This window comes from Hermetia illucens, chromosome 1 (genome assembly GCF_905115235.1).
Source record: "Hermetia illucens chromosome 1, iHerIll2.2.curated.20191125, whole genome shotgun sequence".
Lineage (NCBI taxonomy): Eukaryota > Metazoa > Arthropoda > Insecta > Diptera > Stratiomyidae > Hermetia > Hermetia illucens.
In genome coordinates this window covers 104,041,848-104,062,064 of record NC_051849.1, presented here as the reverse complement: position 1 = coordinate 104,062,064, position 20,217 = coordinate 104,041,848, and the positions used below count along the sequence as shown (strand labels likewise).

Below are 20,217 nucleotides of genomic sequence, written 5' to 3'. Positions count from 1 at the left end.
TATGAACAAATCGGAAAACCGAAAGCTGGGCGCTTCAGGTATGAAAGGTTTTGTTTGCTTCTTCTGTAAGTATATTTGAGTGTAGAACTATCCCATTTCTACGTAGTCCGTTATGTATATGCATTTAGCATGTCAGATTTCGGGTTGTAAATTTACACGGTAAAGACAGCTTCGAGCTACTGTAACTGTGTTACTAATAGTATGATTTTGATCAAACTTGGGGATAATATGCTTCATATTATATTTTATACTACTACCAAGTTCTATAACTCTGGGATAAATCTAAGGGGGTTTTACTTAATCTTCCCAAAAATATTGTAATATACTATTATTAACTTAATTTGAACAGATATCGATATGGAGAGTATTTTGAGGCCTGGGCGCCATATAGAGGCAGCTTCATGAATTCAGATTTTTCGGTTGTGTAGTTTCTGAGAATGGGTCCGTTAAATAAATCGTCGCTTTGCACCCCTCCCACTTTCCGCTTTTCTAACAAATCTTAAAACTCAGACCGGCTTCGAAAAGTACTAATCGGGACCTTTCATTTGATATCCCACAGACTATATTCGGTGGAAAAAATTTTGACCCCCCCTTTTGCATGTATGGAGACCCCCCCTAAATTCAACCTAGAAGGATATCACTCACTGCATGTCTGGGGGTCCACAGTTCCCACCTTCTCACCAAATTTTGGGTTAATCGGTACAGCCATTTCTGAGAAAAGTGCTTGTGACAGACAGACATTGAACCGATTTTAATAAGGTTTTGTTTGTAAAATGTTTCAAGGATTGGATGAGGTGCTAGCAAAAGTGTGTTGCAATCGATGGGTATAATTGGATTGCTCCCTATACCTATGAATGATGGTTTGAAACGTAAATTTCAATAGAACATAACACCCAACTGAAAATATGTTGATTGGTAAATTGTATATTACTTCGTATCTCGTATCTTCGTATCTGCTGAAGAAATATATTTGGCTTTTAAAGGTATAGCTATACATGTTTGTTTACAATGGTTTAAGTGTAAAAGTCGGAAATACCAATGTTAATGAAATATGGGTTCCACTGTAGAGCCGGAGGGGAAGGGAAGGGGGGATGTTTGTTGTTTTAGTAATTTCGCAGCCCCTGGATATATTTATTCAAAGCACTGCAATGAGAGCAGCTCATAGGCTAATTCGATTAGATCTATGGGAAAACAACGGATGTGGGGGGCACACAGCATTGGAAGAGTTACTGGGAGGACTAAATCCAGTTCTTACAATGCCTTCCGATTCTCGTGTCCCCATACATCTGTTTGGTAGAAGATATGTAGTTACCCTGAAGCGTAGAGAGGACTGGGAAGACCCAGAGGAATGCGTGGCGGGATATACGGAAGTCTTCTACACCGATGGCTCAAAAACAGAAGAGGGTTCTGGAGGGCCGGAGCCTCTCGAATAAAAACGAGAAGTGAGCTTTTCCTTTGGGACAATATGCAACGGTTTTTCAAGTCGAAGTTTATGCGATCCTAAGGGTGGCAAACTTGGTGATTGACGAGCGGTTGAAGGGCAGGCGCATCGCAATCTGCAGTGACAGTCAACCTGCACTGAGGGCATTGAGCAGTCCTTTGATCACCTCGAAAATCGTTCAGGAATGCAGAAACCGTTTGAACTCTATGTCTAGATTCAATACGGTGGAACTACTCTGGGTACCTGGTCACTGTGGCATAGAGGGAAATGAAATCTCGGACGCTTTAGCGAAAGAGGGGTCAATCTCCCCTATGCCGCGACCGGAGCCAGCAATTGGGGTATCAGTAGCATTGGCTAAATCTGTTTTCAAAAACTGGGAACAAGTTTCCCATAACGACAGGTGGCAGAGCTTAAATGCTGTTCGACACACCAAACTTTTCCTGCCAGAACCCAACATATGTACCGCAAAGTTTATCCTGTCGAAAAGCGGAGGACTTGCAGGCGTATTGTGGGCATTCTGACAGGCCATAATTCACTAGCTGGGCATATGTTCAGAATAGGAATTACCGAAGATGATACGTGTCCCTCCTGTAATGAGGAAGCGGAATCGATGGAGCATTTCCTATATGAATGCCCCGCCTATGTACGCATCAGGCATCAGATCTTTGGTGCCGATGTCCTCCAGTTGCGACGGGTAGCATCACATCCACTAACGGGAATTCTGCGATACGTTAACGAATCCGGAATATTCCGTTAGACGGGGGAGGCGAGTACAATGGGCCAACACGGCCTGAGTGCTCAGAAGCTGTAGCTTCTCCCCCACCATACACACACACACACACACAATTTCGCAGCCAATGATAAGTCGTTGAATTAAAAACTTATTGCTGATGCTTTTAGCCTATTGAATGAGCCATGTGGGCAACTTAAGTCTCAAGTAGTTAACAATGGGTTGGAGGTTAGTATTGAAGTTGATCCCCGGCAAAACCCTGATGAATTATGGTTAGCATGGCGTTCTGTGTTTCTAAGAAAGCCATCGGACGTCCTTGGTGGAAATTGGCAAGGCAAAAAGGCCTAGGATGAAACAAAACAAACGATTTCACGCGGTCCTTTCTTTTCTTAATGGCAACAAAAAATATTAATTTTTGACTCGAACTGTTACTTGTAAAGAAAACCATCATGTTCTATAATAGAATGTGTTCACCATAGAGGTTGGATGAAAATGAACCAAACAAATATAGCTAGAAAGGGGTCACCCACCAACAAAAAGTTGATTATATACGTTTGGTGGTCCGCCTTAGGTGTCACCCATTACAGTTTCATGAAGTCTGGTACATGGATTACTGCGGTTGTCTACTACAAGCAACTAAAGGATTACGGCTTGTTTCGAAATTTGGAAAACTTCCTTGCACAAAACAGAGGCGGAAAAACCGATCATGCAGTACTTCGCCGACTTAAGCAAGGCTTCTACGGCAAAAGATGTCATGAATTTTCCGACATAGGAACTGTAGTTGAAATTATTATCAATGGCTACTTCTAAAATAGTATAATTGCGATTTAGAGGTAGAGCATTTAACGCTAGGATTATAGTGCCAATCTTGTGTAAATACCCATGATAACTACTGGTTGCACTAACTTCAACGAGGTGGGTAATCAATGATGGCTAATAAACTCTGCAAAGCCTTCTACAGGCAGCAAGATCAACAAACCAAATGAGTCAATCGAGAATCTCCGGAGTAAGCAGCCACAAAAAACATATATCAGAACCTGGGATAGGTTGAGGAGTTCAGAAGAGTGGTTTCAATATCACCAAAAGATGGTATCAATAGTTCTCACTTGTAGTAAGGCCCATATAGAGTACAACGAAAATGGAAGAGGAAGTTGCCATTAAACAAATGAAAGAGCGAAGCCCAGAAGATTTCGTGTGATCATTTCTTTCACGGACCCATTCTTAGAAACTACCCAACTGAATATTTGAAAAAAAAACGTAAGGCTGCTTCTATATGGTATCCAGGCCTCAAAATACCCTCTATACCGAGATCTGCTCACATAAGGTTAGTAATTGTGCATGACTATGCTTTTAGGAAATTGGCCCCCTTATATTTATTTTAGAGTTATAAAGACAGTAATATTGACTACAATATAACATAATTGCCAACTTTTTAATACGGGTTCATGAGCCGTTTTTGAGCCGATTCACTTACAGCATATCTATTTCAAATTAATGGCGTTCCAGATGGAATTAACAATTTTTTAAATCAAATTTGTAATTTGATTAATTAACCTTTTTTTCTGAATCGAATTTATATCAAATCTTCTATTTTCGAAATTCATTCTCTGAAAATTCTAAAGAAGAATTTCGAAGCGGACTGAACAAATGCCCAGCGAAGCAAAATGTCAAGGAATACAGCCAAAAATGAGTTTCATAGTTTCAATATGCATCTGCGTCGAAATCACAGGCACTACTTACAATTCCAACAGCACGTAGGAGAAATGTAATCCTGATTGTAACCATGATGAACGAAGAAGTTCATCACACGAATATTTTGATCCGATTGACCTGAAATGCAAAGAAATTGTGCATTTTTTTACGAGAGTTTGTATCCAAATTCGTCTTGGGGGGGAGCATTAATCATAATGGACAGCGCCTATATCCAAAAAGGCAACGAAACCAATAAGATATTACAAGGTTCCGGGGTCAATTACCGCCATTTTCACCTATGGTGAATCTAATTGAGAAGGTATTATCAAAAATCTAAATATTTATTTGGCAGTCTGCAAGTGATATTGCATGTGGTCGCACCCTTACGAATTTAATAAAAGAAGGAATCATTTCCAGATATTTCACATTCTAGGTACTTGATACAAGGATGATTCTTCCATCTGCATCGAGGTTATATGTAATATATTAGAATAGGAATGCACTTTTTTGTTTTTAAATTACGTAATAATATGAAGTTGTGCGTTTAGAAAATTACATTTGTATAGTCATGATTTCGATTTGAAAAGATAGTAAGAGCAAATAATAAATAACCTGAAAACCAAGGCCAACGGAAAAAATTTTACTCTTCTATTTCCTTTAGATATATCGCTCTCCCTTAGACCCAACGATGCCTCTCGCGTGCATGTGTGTTAGTTCACAGTTTTAACATTCCCACCAAATTTCGTGTCAGTAGGTGTAATCATTTCCGAATAAAGAGCGTGCAGCATACACACGGATAAACGAACTTGACTGTCTAAACTGCGATGGATGCCCGGAAACTCTAATCGCATATCCTTCCACTCTCTGACATTCGTGCCTGAAGGGAAACGAAAATTTGCGAGAGTGACCTAGCTCCACTTTGTAGTTTGACGGGGCAGCGGAGGAGTAGTGTGTTGAAAAATTTGGAGTACTGGCTATCCAGGCCAGTGTCCTTTGAAGATTTTCACCTTGATAATAAAGGTGGATAGAGGAACACATAGGGACCATAGTACCAGAGGACCACATAGTAGCCAACTGGAAAAAGGAATTTTTTGTCCATGTCCAAAAAGTTTCAATAAATAGAAACACCTTTGGAAAAGCGGCTAAGACAAATCAGTATGACTGTCATCATTCCTTCGCAACCCACGAACCCTCAAACCCGCTAATCACTTCGCTCGAATCGGGTATGTGTGTGATTATCTTAGATTTTCCATCGTAGGCGAAAAAAGCCATCTTGCAAATGTTTTTGACCACCTCAACACTAACTAATAATTAGAAAAGTTCCATTGCTTATCAAATTTTTTCTATTTTCAGGTCAACATGATAATGGTTATGGGGTATTCTGTAAGTATATTTTAATGCAGAACTATTCCAGTTGTACGTAGCTCGTAATGTATATGTACATATATTTACCATGTCAAACTAGTCACTTTAATGTGAAATTGAGTATTTTGGTAATAGCACAATTTTGATCAAACTTGGGGATACCATGCTTCTTACTATAGTCTACATTACTACGTTGAACTCTAAAATAAATTCAATTGGCGCTAAAACATAGTAATATACTATTATTAACTTAATTTATATCGATACGGAGAGTATTTTGAGGTCAGTGTATAGAGGCATCTTCATGATTGTTTTTTTTAGACTTCGGCTGGGTAGCAAATGTCAAAACTAAGATCGAATTCGGAAAGTAATAACCTCTAATTTGACACTCGATATGACTATATTCGGTGAAAAAAATGTTACACTCCTCTTTTTTTATGTACTTGAAGATTATACAAACATTCCAAAATAAAGTGCTTAAAAGCAGAATAGACATTCCCTGGTTCATTTGTAATGAGGATCTTCATAGGGACCTGAAAGTACAATCGGTTCGTGAAGTCATCAAAGACCAAGCAGTTAAACATAGCCACCGACTACGATCCCATGAAAATATCAAAGTCCGAAAATTGACTGACATGGTTAATATAATGAGACGGCTGAAAAGAGTATAGTCACACGACTTGCTAACATAAAGAATTCCTGAAGATATATACTACTGGGGAACAGCTAGTTCCTCAGTGAAGCCAACCATCACAGGGTCTTCTCCCAATAAAAGCGAATCTTAAATATGTAAAGAAAGCTGCTGGATGGGGAAACTTCAGTTATAGCTTGGTGAGAAGTGGTTTTAGTGGGTAAAAATCCCACACTGTCAGGGAAAGTGCACCCGAGGGTTAGTCTTTTGAAGATTTCCACCTCTTAAATATAAAAAAGGGTTCCATAAAAAATTCGAAAATTAGAACCGTTTTCCTGATGTTTGGCCTATTTGCTTGTCCCACCAGCGTGATAAAAATACATGCGTACAATACTTACAGTTTAAACGGAGAAAGCAATGTTATGATTCGGAACTTACCTGAAAAGAGAATAGTTGTTAAGTTAACGAAGTGCGAAAGAACTAGTAATTATAATATATAATACATATTCCAATTAGAAGTGTTGGTTTCAATAAAACAGAGTGCCGGCATGCGATATGATAACTTTATTGTTTCTTAGCATAAATAATATTGATAATGACCTAAATACATCGAGTCACCAATTATCGAGAGAGAGATTTTTCATGCTAAGAGTTTACAGATATCAATATAATTTTTCCGGATTTTTCGGTTAGATTGTTTGTGAGAATAGGGACTGCTACATTTCTCTTTCCAGTCCAGTTTAGCGGCCGAATCAACGTCTGTATTTCCAGGCAGATAGTAAACTGATTTGGTTAGCGTTCTTTCTCACCGAAATCCTTAGAATATTAGGAGACTTTCTAAATCAGTACAATGACTAAGTATTTCTATTGTATATTTGATATGTCATTTAACTCATAATGTGTACCACTTTTCGAAAAACGGGCCTAAAACTGTGGCTGACCTGCGCCTACAAATGCCCATTCAATAAGTGTAATTTTCAATTGTTCAGCAATCATTTTGACAACCTTGCCGGAGAGCGAACCAAAAGTATTCCAGTAAATGTCCAACTTTACACGATTTTCAAAAATTAATTGAAAAACTGCCTACAGCGAAAGCATTTGAGGTGAATGCCCAAGGATGTAAAAAAACATTTAACACTTCTTCCATAACGTCTTAATTACAAGCGCATACACCGAATACCTTTGCTTGCACACTTGTCTTTTTGATTACGCATTGAAAGAAATCCTGCAGCCCATTGCCTCCACATGGCTATCTTTCATAAAATTTCTACAGAAATTCGCTAAATAAAGTTTCAATTACTACTATCATGACCACTACCTCCATGATTCTCATGGCAAGATTGTTTGCAACCTATAGCCGAGTGCACTCGACTGGTATGACTCTGAACAATGCACATCCCGGAATATAAGCATCCGAGCAAAACAGGGCTACAAGATATCGTGTTACACGCGTGCTCGTATGCAGCATGGGTATAAAAAAACACAAGGTTTTATAGAAAACATGACAATCAAGAACATGGCATCAAAGTGTCGAAAGTATGCGAACGTACTCGTAATAGCCAGTGAAAAACCAAGCGGGCAGCAAAAAGTAACAAAATGCAATGAAAAAACATGTTTTATTGAAAAGTGAACTTTGTGGCGATACCGGTATAGGTACCACCGAGATGGAGCCTGCGCCGGCCAGGTAGGTATGCATTACAGGATGCGGTATTAGATGGTCGCGGATGCATTTCAAAAGAGTATTTGATTACAGGCGGTGAAGTTGAGAGTTTTGAGTTAGTATAACGATGGTAAGCTTGCAAGGTTGAAGGATTGACTGGCATGGTAGGAGGATTACCTGCAATTAAAATCACTGTAGCCGTCCACCTATTCAGTGCTCTTTTATTTCACCATTTGATAATCGGATCATAGTTTACAGCCGCATTGATTACATACCCTAAAAGATACTAATAAACTGTTGAACAGAATCAGGGTTGGACAGAATAAATAAATGAGCCTCTATCGGCCAAAGGACCTTCAAACATTAGAAATGTGCTCAGTAAATAGTCAGTTGTTTCCAATTACCTATTAATTACTTCGATCTGGAACATGGTAATTAAACGTGAAATTTAAAACATTCTTGAAATATGTTTGAAACATGGTTTCTTGTTGGGTAATTAAAACCTTTTTAAGTTTTTGTGTAAAACAAATCCTTATTAAAATCGGTTTACTGTCTGCCTATTCATCTGTCTGTCAGCTACACCTATTGTCTCCGAAACGGTTACTCCTATTGATTTAAAATCTGGTAGAAAGGTAGAACTTGTGAATCTCATATTTAGAATGAAATCATACTTTTAAGGGCGCCTCGAAAAAATAATGGAGAGAGTCGAAGTACTACAAAATTTTTGATTTTGATTATTTTCAGCTGCATTCAGGTTCATATTCTTAGAAAATAAGTTAGTGATATAAAATTGAAAGCTTTCTGGTTTCAGAGAAATATTGGAGTCGTTACATATCCCGTAGTTGGAGAACTCCATATACGATCTTCAGCGGAAAATTGTCGTGGAACTCTTCTATTTTTAGTTAAAATTTTTCATTCTCAAAAGCTGCTCGGAATATGAGTAATATAATTTGATTGAATTCCGAATCATTCTTCCTACTAAAACATATCTCAAAAAAGTAACATTAACTTATAAACCATTTGTCCCATTCTTCAGTCTAAGTTAGGATGTATTCAAAATAAAACTTTAACCGACAACGAAACAATCATCCAACAAAACCTTGTTCGAATCAAATTATCCATCTGTCTACTGCACCTAGTAAATTGGAAATGGCGGAACCTTTTGCAAAATTTGTTGTAAAGTTTTCGTTATGATTAGGAGGGGAAGCTTTATGAAAGGAGGTATAAATCTTTTTCCCAGAATTTAATTATGTGGGGTATCAAATGGAACTGCTTGGTTGGTACTTTTTAAAGCTTTTAATATCAGCTGAAGAGCAAGGGAGTTCGAATGGGAAATGCATTATAAGGTGTAACAGGTCTCGTTCTCAAAACATATTAATATAAAAATTCTTAAAATTCTGGAAAAATCAGAATGGCGCACCTCTAGGCCACAAAATATCTCACTCCGATATATGCCGAAATAAAGCTGATAATGGCACATTACTATATTTCAGAAATTTATTATTCCAATATTTTATTGTTCATCCTAGAAATCTAAAATTTGACAATGTGGGGGCAGCATAAAGGATTAGTCAATAGTTTGAAGAAAGTTCTGTCATTATTAACAAAATTACAGTAAGTGTAAATTTTCTATTTCGTGTGAATTTCCTATGTGTTAATTTTCTCATAAAAAAACCAAATTTATGGATACTACCAGGACAACATAGGTGGTACTAGTAGTGACGAAATTATTGAACTACGAATTTTATTTTAAAATCAATTAATTTTTCAGTTACCATAATTTCTATTTTATTCGTTACTAATTTAGGGTGCAAAACTTTTCGACATCATCATATTTCTCAATTTAATCCAAAAATAACGGTAAATTTTAAATATATTATGCTAGGTAATGATAATTGGAGCACATTTTGCTGTTTTCTGCGCTTAAAATGTATTTTAGAAAACTCACAAAAAAATGAGGGAGGTATACCAGATTTACCAAAGTAGTTCAGTTATATCCAAAATGATTAATTTATGGGGAAACATCATTTATTATATCCTAAATTCTGATCCAAGTTAGGGAGAGAGGACAGTTGAAAAGCCATCAGCTATCACTGGTAGAAAGAGATATCTGATTAAAAGAAGTACCAGAAGACAGAAGAAAAAATCAGATGAATAAAGCAAAAAAAACGAGTAACAAGTAATACAATACAAGGAAAACCCGCAAATGAATGGCGAATTAAGTTCTAAGAAAGATACATTTTCCGCATAAGGAGACAAAAAGAGAGGATAATCCTATCGTCGTGTCGAAATATCATGAAATAAATGGAGCAGGGATAGTGTAAAACTGATCTAGAGAAGCATGTTTACTGGAAAACACTGGCTTTCAAATCAAAAGAAATTTTATGTTATCAGGCGAAATAGCTAATGTCTTAAGGGGGTCATCCCGTGTGTCGGATCCGCGGAATCGAATTTGTTTTTTTTTGCGTCAATTGTATCTAGATATAGTGTAGAATATATGGGCAAAGTGATTTTTTGATATTCGGAGTCATTCGGAAATTATAGTGTTAGGTCACATGCCAGATTTATGTCGATCGCCGTAATAAAGCTCGTATTTATCGGTCCGAATGACGTTCGAATGACTTCGCTAAAAGGACAGGAATTGAAGCCAAGGCCGTGCATGTGTTTCTTCAAGAAACCTAAGGTTTATGGACTAGGTATAGCAGATTCATGGTGAGTTAAGGTTTTATGGCTAAAAATCGCATTCCACTTTTTAAATGCGTTTTTCTCGAAACCGCATGCTGAAAATCGGCTGCCACCATAGCCCAAAATCTATCAAACGAAATTCTTTGAAATTTTCACGACTTATTCAGAACATATTTCTACGGTCCGGATAATTGCAATTCATTTTTTATTCATTGAAGAAGCCGTAAAAAAACACCAAAATTAAAAAAAAAAAGTTTAGCAAGGCACCAAAAATTAAGTTTTTAATATTTTGTAATAATTCTAGTTTGCGAACTGTAGTTAAGTCTGCCGCTTACTTTTTTTCTTTAAGATGATGGCAGCGCCGTCTAGCATGGCAGCAGAAAAACACCTTTTTTGGAGATGGGCGTATAAATTGCTCTGTATTTCAATAATAAACTATGCGATCGGGCTGGAAAAATTATTATGCACGCTCAAGATACTAATAAATCTATGGTGAAAAATTCGTATTTAGATCTTTTTCCAGTTCTTCACAAAAAATTTCTAAAAAAAGCCAAAAAAAGGCCTTCACACGGGATGACCCTCTTAAGATAGATGAAGAATCTGATATGAATCGGAATTGTTTGGCTTACTTGATTGAGTGAAAATGGTTGATTTAATGACAATTTTAAAATACTGGTGGTACTACTGTAGTAGATAGCTGAAGCCCTCAAGGGTAGCATTTTTCTTAGCTAGGATATCTTTTTTTAGGCCTGAAGTACTAAAGAGTGTTTCATCTTTTACCTATCGTGAAGCATTTGAAGGTAGCGACCTAAAGCAGAAATGTATGTATCATAACTTAGAAGATATGAAATGAAAATTGCTCTGGAAATTACCTTACATATTAGGAAACAAATTATGCATGTATATGCATCTATAAGCACAATTTCTGTTCAGCATTATTTTTAGGATATAAGTACATTTTAATACGGTTGCCAAATAAACTTTTTCGAAAAAGTTTCAATGCGATCCAGATGCAAATTTTCTTCATTGACTAATGACTTTAAGTAATTTAGCTAATTTCATAGTATTTTGGTCGTAAAAATATTGAATTGAAAGAAAACTTTAATGAATGCTGCTACCCGTATTCTCCTTACCGAAGGCAAGATATATAATAGTTTTAGAAATTCGTTTTGCTACTGCTCGATGCATGTGTATTCATAGTCAAACCCACTTATACGATTATACTCATAAAGTAAACTTAAACTAAGGAAAGCTGATAGAGATTAAGAAAATTCGCAGGAAAATATTGGTGCAAGGTTATCAGATGGCTACTTACTCATTTTCGTCGATTGGTGGAGGTACCTCATCCTTTGGAAAAGTAGGGCTGTCGACTTCGCTGAAAGTAAAGCTGGCCTCAGCCGGAACAGGCGTACTATCGGCTGTCGTTTTCTTATAGAAAACCGAACTTCGATTGCGTCGAATATTCAGGAATTTCAGATCGTTCTCGTTGATCTGCAAATCACTGCCTTCATTGAACACAACATTGGGGAGCTTAAGGCCTTGATCACCGTCCGTCCGTGGATCCGACACTTCGCATGATAGATTGGGTGTTTGATCACCCAACTTAGCACGATTCAAATTTGTAACTATTCCATCATTGTAATTACTCGACGTCGTTTCATTTGAATTCTGACATGCAATTATTTGATTATGATCACTTACACTACAATTATTGCTATCATTGCCGCCACTAATATGGTTTTGGTATCCGCTCAGATAATCTTCGGCGTTGCCATCGATCCCAAACAGAAATGGATCATCCAAGACGGTAACTTTAGCATCATTCTTGATCTCCTCGCTACTCTCTCCAGCATCAGGCGGCTGGCTATTATTTCGGCATGATCTTGACGATTTTTTACTACCGCCTCGGCGGAATGTGGTATTCTGTTTCAACGGAAATAATGGTGGACTGCTGGCTCCATTATTTCGACTTTGTTGAGCGGACAATGCAAGCCGTTGAGCCGCTGCTTTACTATAGACCTGTCGATAGTATTTCTGCTGATCTCCGTATAAAAAACAAACTCGCCACCATTGTTTGCATGCAAGCAAATTTGCTGTACGCGGTACGACCGGTTCACTGGATGACATCGTTTTTTATAGAGCACCTTCTTTTAAATGGTCTGTGTCGCGTCGTAAGTAAAGAGGGCCCTTCTGGGTTCAGACTTAACCGATTGGGATTTCTTTGGTAAATGCTGCTTCAATCTTCACCGTCTACGTTTGCTTCTGGTCAGATCGTTGATCTTGTAATCGGCCGTGTAATCAATGGGTTAATCTTGATACCTTTAAAATATTAATTCATTTTCGTTAGCGATACGAGCTGCTGATAGAAAAGAGTCTTAACGTTTTTAAAATGCATGAATCATCACTTTTGTTGAGAGTCGCCATTCCACTGCATTTATTTACTTTCCGAATGTCTTTAGGCGTTCGAAGAGTAAACTGGACGACCGTTGACGGCGGATTCCTAAGGTAAAAATGTTCCACTTTTCTAATTGTACGGTAAAGACGGAGTCGAGCCTCAAGTGAGCGCGAGCTCCAAATGATGTTCTAACACTTAACAACAATAGAAAATAGCTGTAACTAGAAACCATTCAAATATGTTGAGCATACTTTTCTCATCGATTTCATTTGAATAGCGTTTATCCAAATTTGTGTTATAATGGCCAACGATAAACGGAAACGATGCCCACATAAGGGAACCTCTTAGTTCCCGTACCTACATACATGCTTTCACAAACGCGATGGTTAGTGGTTTAATAGTGAATTCCTACATTTTTTTTTCATTATTCGGAATAGAGAGCACAATAATAATCGAAGCTTTACAATCCATTACATGAGTGATTTGAAATACCAAATACAAATGAATAGAAAACTTGCTCTAAATTTGGGATATCACATTATGTATCTACACATGAATGAAACCTTAGAGTTTAAGATGACCCCAGAGCTACGGTAGATTGCATTAAAATGTAAAGGCTGGGGCAATTTCAAGATATTTTCTGTTAAAAATACCTAGAATTTAAATAACCAGCGAAAAATTCATCTTCTGGATTGTTGAATGTTATTTGCCTTCGTTATTTTAGGAGGATTTTATACGTTTAGCTTCAAATCGACGATTTGAATGGACTGTTTTTCAGATAGAGGTCAGTGTATCTTAGTGACAAGATGTGATAGTAGAGAGATATAATAACATGGTAAGTTAATATAAAATAAAAACTTCCTAACCCCACTGATTTTTAACGGCTAAATTTGATGTGATTTTAGTTAAACCCAAGCCATTCCAAAAACAGATATCTCCCCATCCAATGTTCATTAAAAAGATTGCCACGAACAGTAAATCAGTATACGTTGTGGTGTTTACGATTATCAAACATTGACTAGTTATTAAACTTCTCAGCAGGATTTTCCCAGTTTTTTGCATCATTTCTCAACTTTGTGTGTTCATTGGCCAGCCTTGCTGAGAAAGTAGGATTTACTTAAAATTTAGCCAGGAATAGTATTACTCCCTTTTGCAATTTGTTGGTACATGCCCTATCCATGTTTACTAGATATTCTAAGAACATTATTAACACATAGCTGATCCGCACACTTTACTGGCACTGTCGCCGATCAGATGCATCGCAGACACAAGTTGGAAATTGCAAATGACAGTTTTTGTACATTTTATATGTGTTGCTGCGCTATAACAAAACATTGATATTAGTGTGGGCAGCCGCATCTTGGTTTTCATTTTGAAACTTCTGCACTTTCATGCGTTAGAGAGAATATGTTAGCTAATGTCAATTTTGTTCGATTCCGGCGACTATAAAGTCCTTGCTGCAATGTTCGTCTGATCGTCTGTCTATCACACGCATTTTTCTCAGAAGAGGTTATAACGATTGACACCAAATTTGGTGGGAATTGTGAACGCGTACGCATTAGTAAGTTACATCGCCAATTTTTTTTCACCAAATTGTCATGCGGGGTATCAAAAGAAAGGTCTCGATTAGTACTTTTCAAATCTGGTCTCACATCTAAGTCGCAAGCGCTGAAAATGGTAATTTCTTTCATGGACCCATTCTCAGAACCTACCCTCCATAGTGAGATATGTTCAAATAAAGTTAATAATAGTATATTACTATAATTTTTAATAATTAACTGCATAGCCCCGTTAAGTTCATTCTATAATGAAATTTTACTATAATATACGCTACAATATAAAGCATGATCCTACTAGGCTTGGTAGAAATCACACTATTCATAACAAGAGGTCAAAGTAATCGCTACGTCGACGGTGCGATTGATGAGGGGTTAGAGCGAGGGGCGAGGAACATCATTCTTTATAATTTGTGTGAAACGAAACCTTCATAAACCGATGGGTACATATTTTGTATTTTGATTTATCAGTTATTATGCAAGTGCTAACTAAATCCATTCAATTTTGGTCTTCGAATTGCTACTAAATGGCTGATGGGTACATGTTTTTAGGCAAGCTGCGCTTTCAAGGCGATATTTCTAAATGTATTGGCTAAGATCTTCTTTGACAACAGACACAATTCATTGGCAATTGGACTGAAGTGAAATATCTTGCTTCGAAATAAAGCTTAGTTAATAGTTATTTATTCATCCTGCCCGCAATCGCAACAACGACAAAATATAAATTAGCTTAAGTACTAACCATAACTGCGCTAACATAGAATCTTCGTCGAGAGATCGCATCGCATGGAAAATGAAATCGAGCAGTGAGTGAATTTCGCTGTCCACTAGGCCTATCTATCTTTTCTGAAATTTCCTAAGTGCAGGCTGATCTCTTAGAGCGGAAGTTTTTTCATATTTCATTCATTCCCACCACATGGTAAATTCGTTGGATTTTTCAAATCTTGACTTGAGGTTAATGATTGAAAAAATAAAAGTATGAACTTTATTTAATTTCATCTGCTTTCCTTCCTCACTGGTCCTAAGATTTTTCTGATGATTAGATATTTGCAATCATTGTCTGCCTACTCTTCTGCCTGCTTAGCTGTTTGGCTAGTGTAATCCAGGATCCACCAAATTAAGCTTAGCCTATGTTAGCAGGCGCTTCAACTGTTGTTACATATGCCTCCTCTTCAGTTCTCTGTGGAACATAAAGCACTTAAGAGTTCCTCATTTCGTAACATCTTCTTTTTTATCATTTCATTTTCAACAATTCTTTCCTTTCAATTTTATTATAACAGCATTACGCATAATCCCTACAGCAATGGAAAGGCAAAGAGAACGCATAAATTAATTGGAAACCAACTTGTGACAACAATTTACATTTGATGGCTTCTTTTACATTGGGAAGCTTTAATATGTATATTATCACTGCACATTGCTTTTTGGGCAGTTAAAGGCGCTTTCTTTCTGTCTGTCAAATATTTTCCTTTCCTTAAGTACACTTCTCTGCCCAGTAAGATAAGTATCCTGTTTTACTAGTCCATTAAGTATTTCATTGTCATACGACTATGGCTGCAAACTAATCAAAGTTCCGCCTTCTTGCAAAGTTGGATAATAATTTCGATTTAATGTCAAAGAACTATAGAACGTCTGACTATCCAAATGTATAGCAATTCACTTTCGGTTTTCTGGTCCTTTCGGCCATCATTCACCAATCATTTATCCTGCCATCCGATAATTATTTTGTATAGAAGTTCTGATGAATACATAAGCCAATTCCTGTTTTTGAATTACTCATAAGAAAGATCAGAACTTTACAAGTTTTCCTTCAGATTTCGACAGATGACGAGGTAGGGAAGAGGAATTTCTACTGCAACTGAATTTCGCTTTCATGTGGTTTATATGAATTATAAAAAGTAAAGTAAGAGTTCTTTTTCGTTTCTCAAAGCCATTAACGTTTTAAGGGGGCCGTGCGGTATCTTTTGCGCAAATATGCTTCTAAACAAATTTTTCTAACACCGCTTTTCTCCGAACCACGTTTTTTAGACTCTTTGGCATGATGGTGAACAGATTTGGTTCAAATTTTGAGTGATTGTTGTAGACGTATATAGCTATAGCTGGTATCATTATCAATTTTCGTTAATATCTACCCCTTTTATTAACGGCATAACTCAAACAACGCAGAAAACCGGAACCTGGATGCTTCAGGTATGCAAACTTTTAGTTTCCTTATATTGGGAACCTTGAGTGCATGACAATCCCGTTTGCACATAGTTAAACATTCAAAAATTCATTTTCTTAAAAAGCCATTTACGCGGAAAGTACTGTATTGATAATAGATAACTTCATATGCTTCAGACTGGGAGTTCAATATTATTAGCAAGCGCGAAGAAGTTCATCGAAAACAGATGCTAAATAAGTCGGAATACAGGAAACTGGATGCTTCAAGTATAAAGGTTTTGTGCTCATTTTATATGAGGAACTTTTTTTTCTTTTTGCAGGTAACTACGATATCAAGATATTCCTTCATATGTTTCAAAACTTTCAGATATATGTACATATTGAATGTATAAATATTATGTTTATCCTAAAAAACGTTGACTATTGCCGCATACTGATGTGCACATATATTTTATATGCACAAACCTATCTAAACTGATCGCACGCATTTGAATATTTCCACTTTACCGCATGTATCAAAGCATACATATGTACATATATAAGTACAAAAGTTGAATACCGCTGGTCCTAATATAGGTATATATCCATTTGAATGGAATACTACCCGGAAAAAATATTGTGACTGGTCGGTTTCGATCCACCCTGAGGAGCAGCGTGACTGAACCCGGCAACGGGTGGCATCTTGCATTATTTTTGTTCAAATCAAAATCCGACAAGGGTACGCATTACTGTTTGAAAGCGCCACCTAGGCTGGTTTCAGCTAATATAACTACTTTTTGTTTAGGGATGAATGGTACTGAGCCCGCCATCTACTGAAGTGCGAAACGGAGCGAGTGCTATTCAAATTAGTGCGATCTGCCATTCCGTAGATGGCGTGTGATGTGTATTCACTTTATGTAATGATGGCGTCACATATGTCTTCTATAACTTTGTTAGTAACAGCTGCATTCAAGCTTTCCAGAATTGGGTCTCATATTATCACTTGTACTAATGCCAAATTTCATACTTCGAAAATGGGTTTTCAGGTTGGTTTATAGAATATATGATAGTAATATACTGTTATGACCTTATTTAGGCTGATATCGAAATGGGCTGTATTTTGAAGCCTTGATTTTGTATAGATGCATCACTGTGATTTTTTCAGATTGTTCGGTTGGATAGGTTCACTTTTTGGTGCACACATTTTGAGTCTCCACTTCACTGCGTTACACCCATTATCAGAAACAATATGACTCTCGGAAAGTACTATTTGTACGCTTTCATCTGTGAAAAAAAATTTTGCTCCCTCCCTTAAAGTGAACACAAAATGATGCAACTCATTCCTCGTGTAGCGTTGCCCAAATCATATATTCTCACCCAATTTCGTGACGATCGTTCCTCATTTTGTTCCAATTTAAGTTTGTACATTTTGACCCCTCATTCACCCATTTTGCAATTTAAGTCAAAACTGAGATTTGCTTGTGAAAGCACTAATTGCAACCCTCTTGGCATTTATGAGGAGCCCCCCTTTAAATTTCATTCAATTGAAATTCACTCACTGTATGCGTAAGATTTCATATTACATTTGAATCGGTGCAGCCGTTTTAGAGAAAAGTGCGCCTGACAGACAGTGAATCGATTTTAATAAGGTTCTATCTTACATAAAATCTTAAAAAAGAATATTCAAGTCGGAAGGCTGCAAGCTCGTCTTTTTTTCATCCAAAATACTTGATTTTGGTATAGCCTTTATACTTCAATTTCCATTTTGAATTTCTTTGGCCAGTTTCCAATGCTCTAATATTGGGTTAACCAATTAAAAGAACGATTTTTTTTCAAGTAGTGATATCACCAACATATTGGCGCCAAAAAATGTAAAATACGCCAATCTATACAAAAAGAAGATTTTAAAAATTTGTTAAAAGATACCAGACGGCCCCCTAATAGAATTTCAGTGTGACTTTGAAGTAGACAATTTGAAATACTAAAGCCCACATTATTATTGTTAGTTGAGATCCACTTCATAATTATTATAGTTTAGAACATCATTCAATCAATGGTTATTTATCAAACGGTATTAAAATCGCTAATTAATTATACACATGTTAGCATAGCATACCATCACACAACATTAACAATTAAAAAAACTGTTTTTAGCTGAACTCGAAGAATGGAAAAGAACAAAATTAACCTCATAGGATAGCTGGGGATGGTTTGCGCTGAAATGGAGGCCCTAATGATAACACATTACTTTCACTATTTTAGGGTTCTTCAATTAGGTCTGAAACCAGTTACCCCAAAATTGATGTACTCCTAGGCCCACCTATTTTTGTATTTATTTTAATATTCTACTGCTAAAAGCTAAAGTGAAACTCAGCCTTCATCGTAAAAGTAGGCTCTAGTTCAAGCAGTTCTAGCAGTTTTCAAAAGGAGTTCACATACTACCAGCTTCTGATTTCTAGTTTGTTTCATAAGTTTGCTTTTATTTTTCTTAGGATAAGTTTCTTTGTTGTGTCCTCTAGCTCGAGCAGGCCTTTTTTGGAGTTTACCTTGGGTCACGTCAATTTCAAAAATCATTACCGATGTGTGCCAGTCTTTCGTGGTCGTTTTGTGTTTCGAAAAATCTTTAGTTGCCAGTTTTTTTGGCTGTTTTCTAATACAATATTTTATTGGAGTTTAAGTTCCAGCAATTAATCAGGTTAGTTGTACAGAATTATGCCTTCAAAAAACTACAGCGGAAGTATGCAGTTCCCTCACTGATTGCACACATAAATAATCTTTCAATTGAATTTAGTTTCAAGATATTTGTTCAAAATCTCTTTCTGAAAAGGCATTCTTTCAGCAAATGCAATGACAACCTGTACAGGCACATTTTAAAATGAGTTTCATTAGACTCCATTAACGTCGTCGATAGGTTTTTCTATTTCGGGTGGTTAAAGTGAGTAATGACAATCGTAAAAATTTTACAACTCCTTACATCAACCGATAAAGTTTTTAACTGCCATACTTTGAAAGTCTGGCGTCAGAACCTCGCCACCATTAGCCCAACAAACCAGCTGCTGAAACTGAAATTGGGTAGGTTGGAATACATAGGAGTACATTGCAAGTACAACCTCTCAACAAGTACATCTTGTGGTTCAGCAAAAAATGTGGGGTTATCCTGGATATTGTGCATACGTGTTCACAGTGGTGTACTAATAACATATTATCACTATCAGACGATGTGTAATCAGAAAAGACTTTTAGTATCTTTAAATTGACTTCGCGGGGACTATCTGTTTGATAGATGATAAAATAACGGTGCTCGCAATTAAGACTTGGCAAAGATATTTGCTTGGAACGCTAAATAAAGAAATCCTATATGTGCATGATGAATGACGGATGAATGCGGATTTGTGTTAGTTCTCTTCCTTCCTTGAAAAGCGTACTCTTGGCTTATTCCAGTCTCCGTTCTAGGAAGAAACCGATTTTAATGTTTGCTTTCATCTTACGGAAGATATATATGCACCAATATTAAAACCTGAATGGAATGGAATAGCATCAATTAGCATCATCTTGAGTCTTGAATATGCTGATTACAGTACGAGATGTATGGTAAATTCCAACAGATGCGATACGAGATGTTTCCCCCTTTTGGATTATGTTTCATAACGAATATTAATGGAGTTTCTAGTATTGATCTCATGTTGGTGATTTAGAGCTAGATAAATGGGAATGTTATTAGTTGGAGAGCTATGATTGCAGAGATACGAGTACTTCTTTTCTGATTAACCATTTGTTGTACTTGATTGCGTAAGACGTGATCGATTTTTCAGGAGGTCTGATAATAATAACTGATATTAGTCACGTTTGAATTTCGGTCTAGATATTAACGGTTTGTTTTTTGGAATGTACGGATTGCGTTAGATGCTTATCATTGAAAG

General features: G+C 36.8%; 1 protein-coding gene across 3 annotated transcripts in view; it reads right to left on the bottom strand.

The window, feature by feature from the left end:
• The window catches only part of LOC119646298 (protein prickle-like), a 453,548-nt gene that overhangs the window by 152,806 nt on the left and 280,525 nt on the right, over positions 1 to 20,217 (bottom strand). The window contains exon 2 of one of the 3 annotated variants that reach the window (XM_038046712.1): positions 11,520 to 12,523. The exons of the other annotated variants lie outside the window; for them this stretch is intronic. Within the exon in view, the coding sequence (XP_037902640.1) occupies positions 11,520 to 12,331 (812 nt within the window). The 5' untranslated portion in view covers positions 12,332 to 12,523. The remainder of the gene's footprint in view (positions 1 to 11,519; positions 12,524 to 20,217) is intronic. 3 annotated transcript variants of the gene reach the window in all.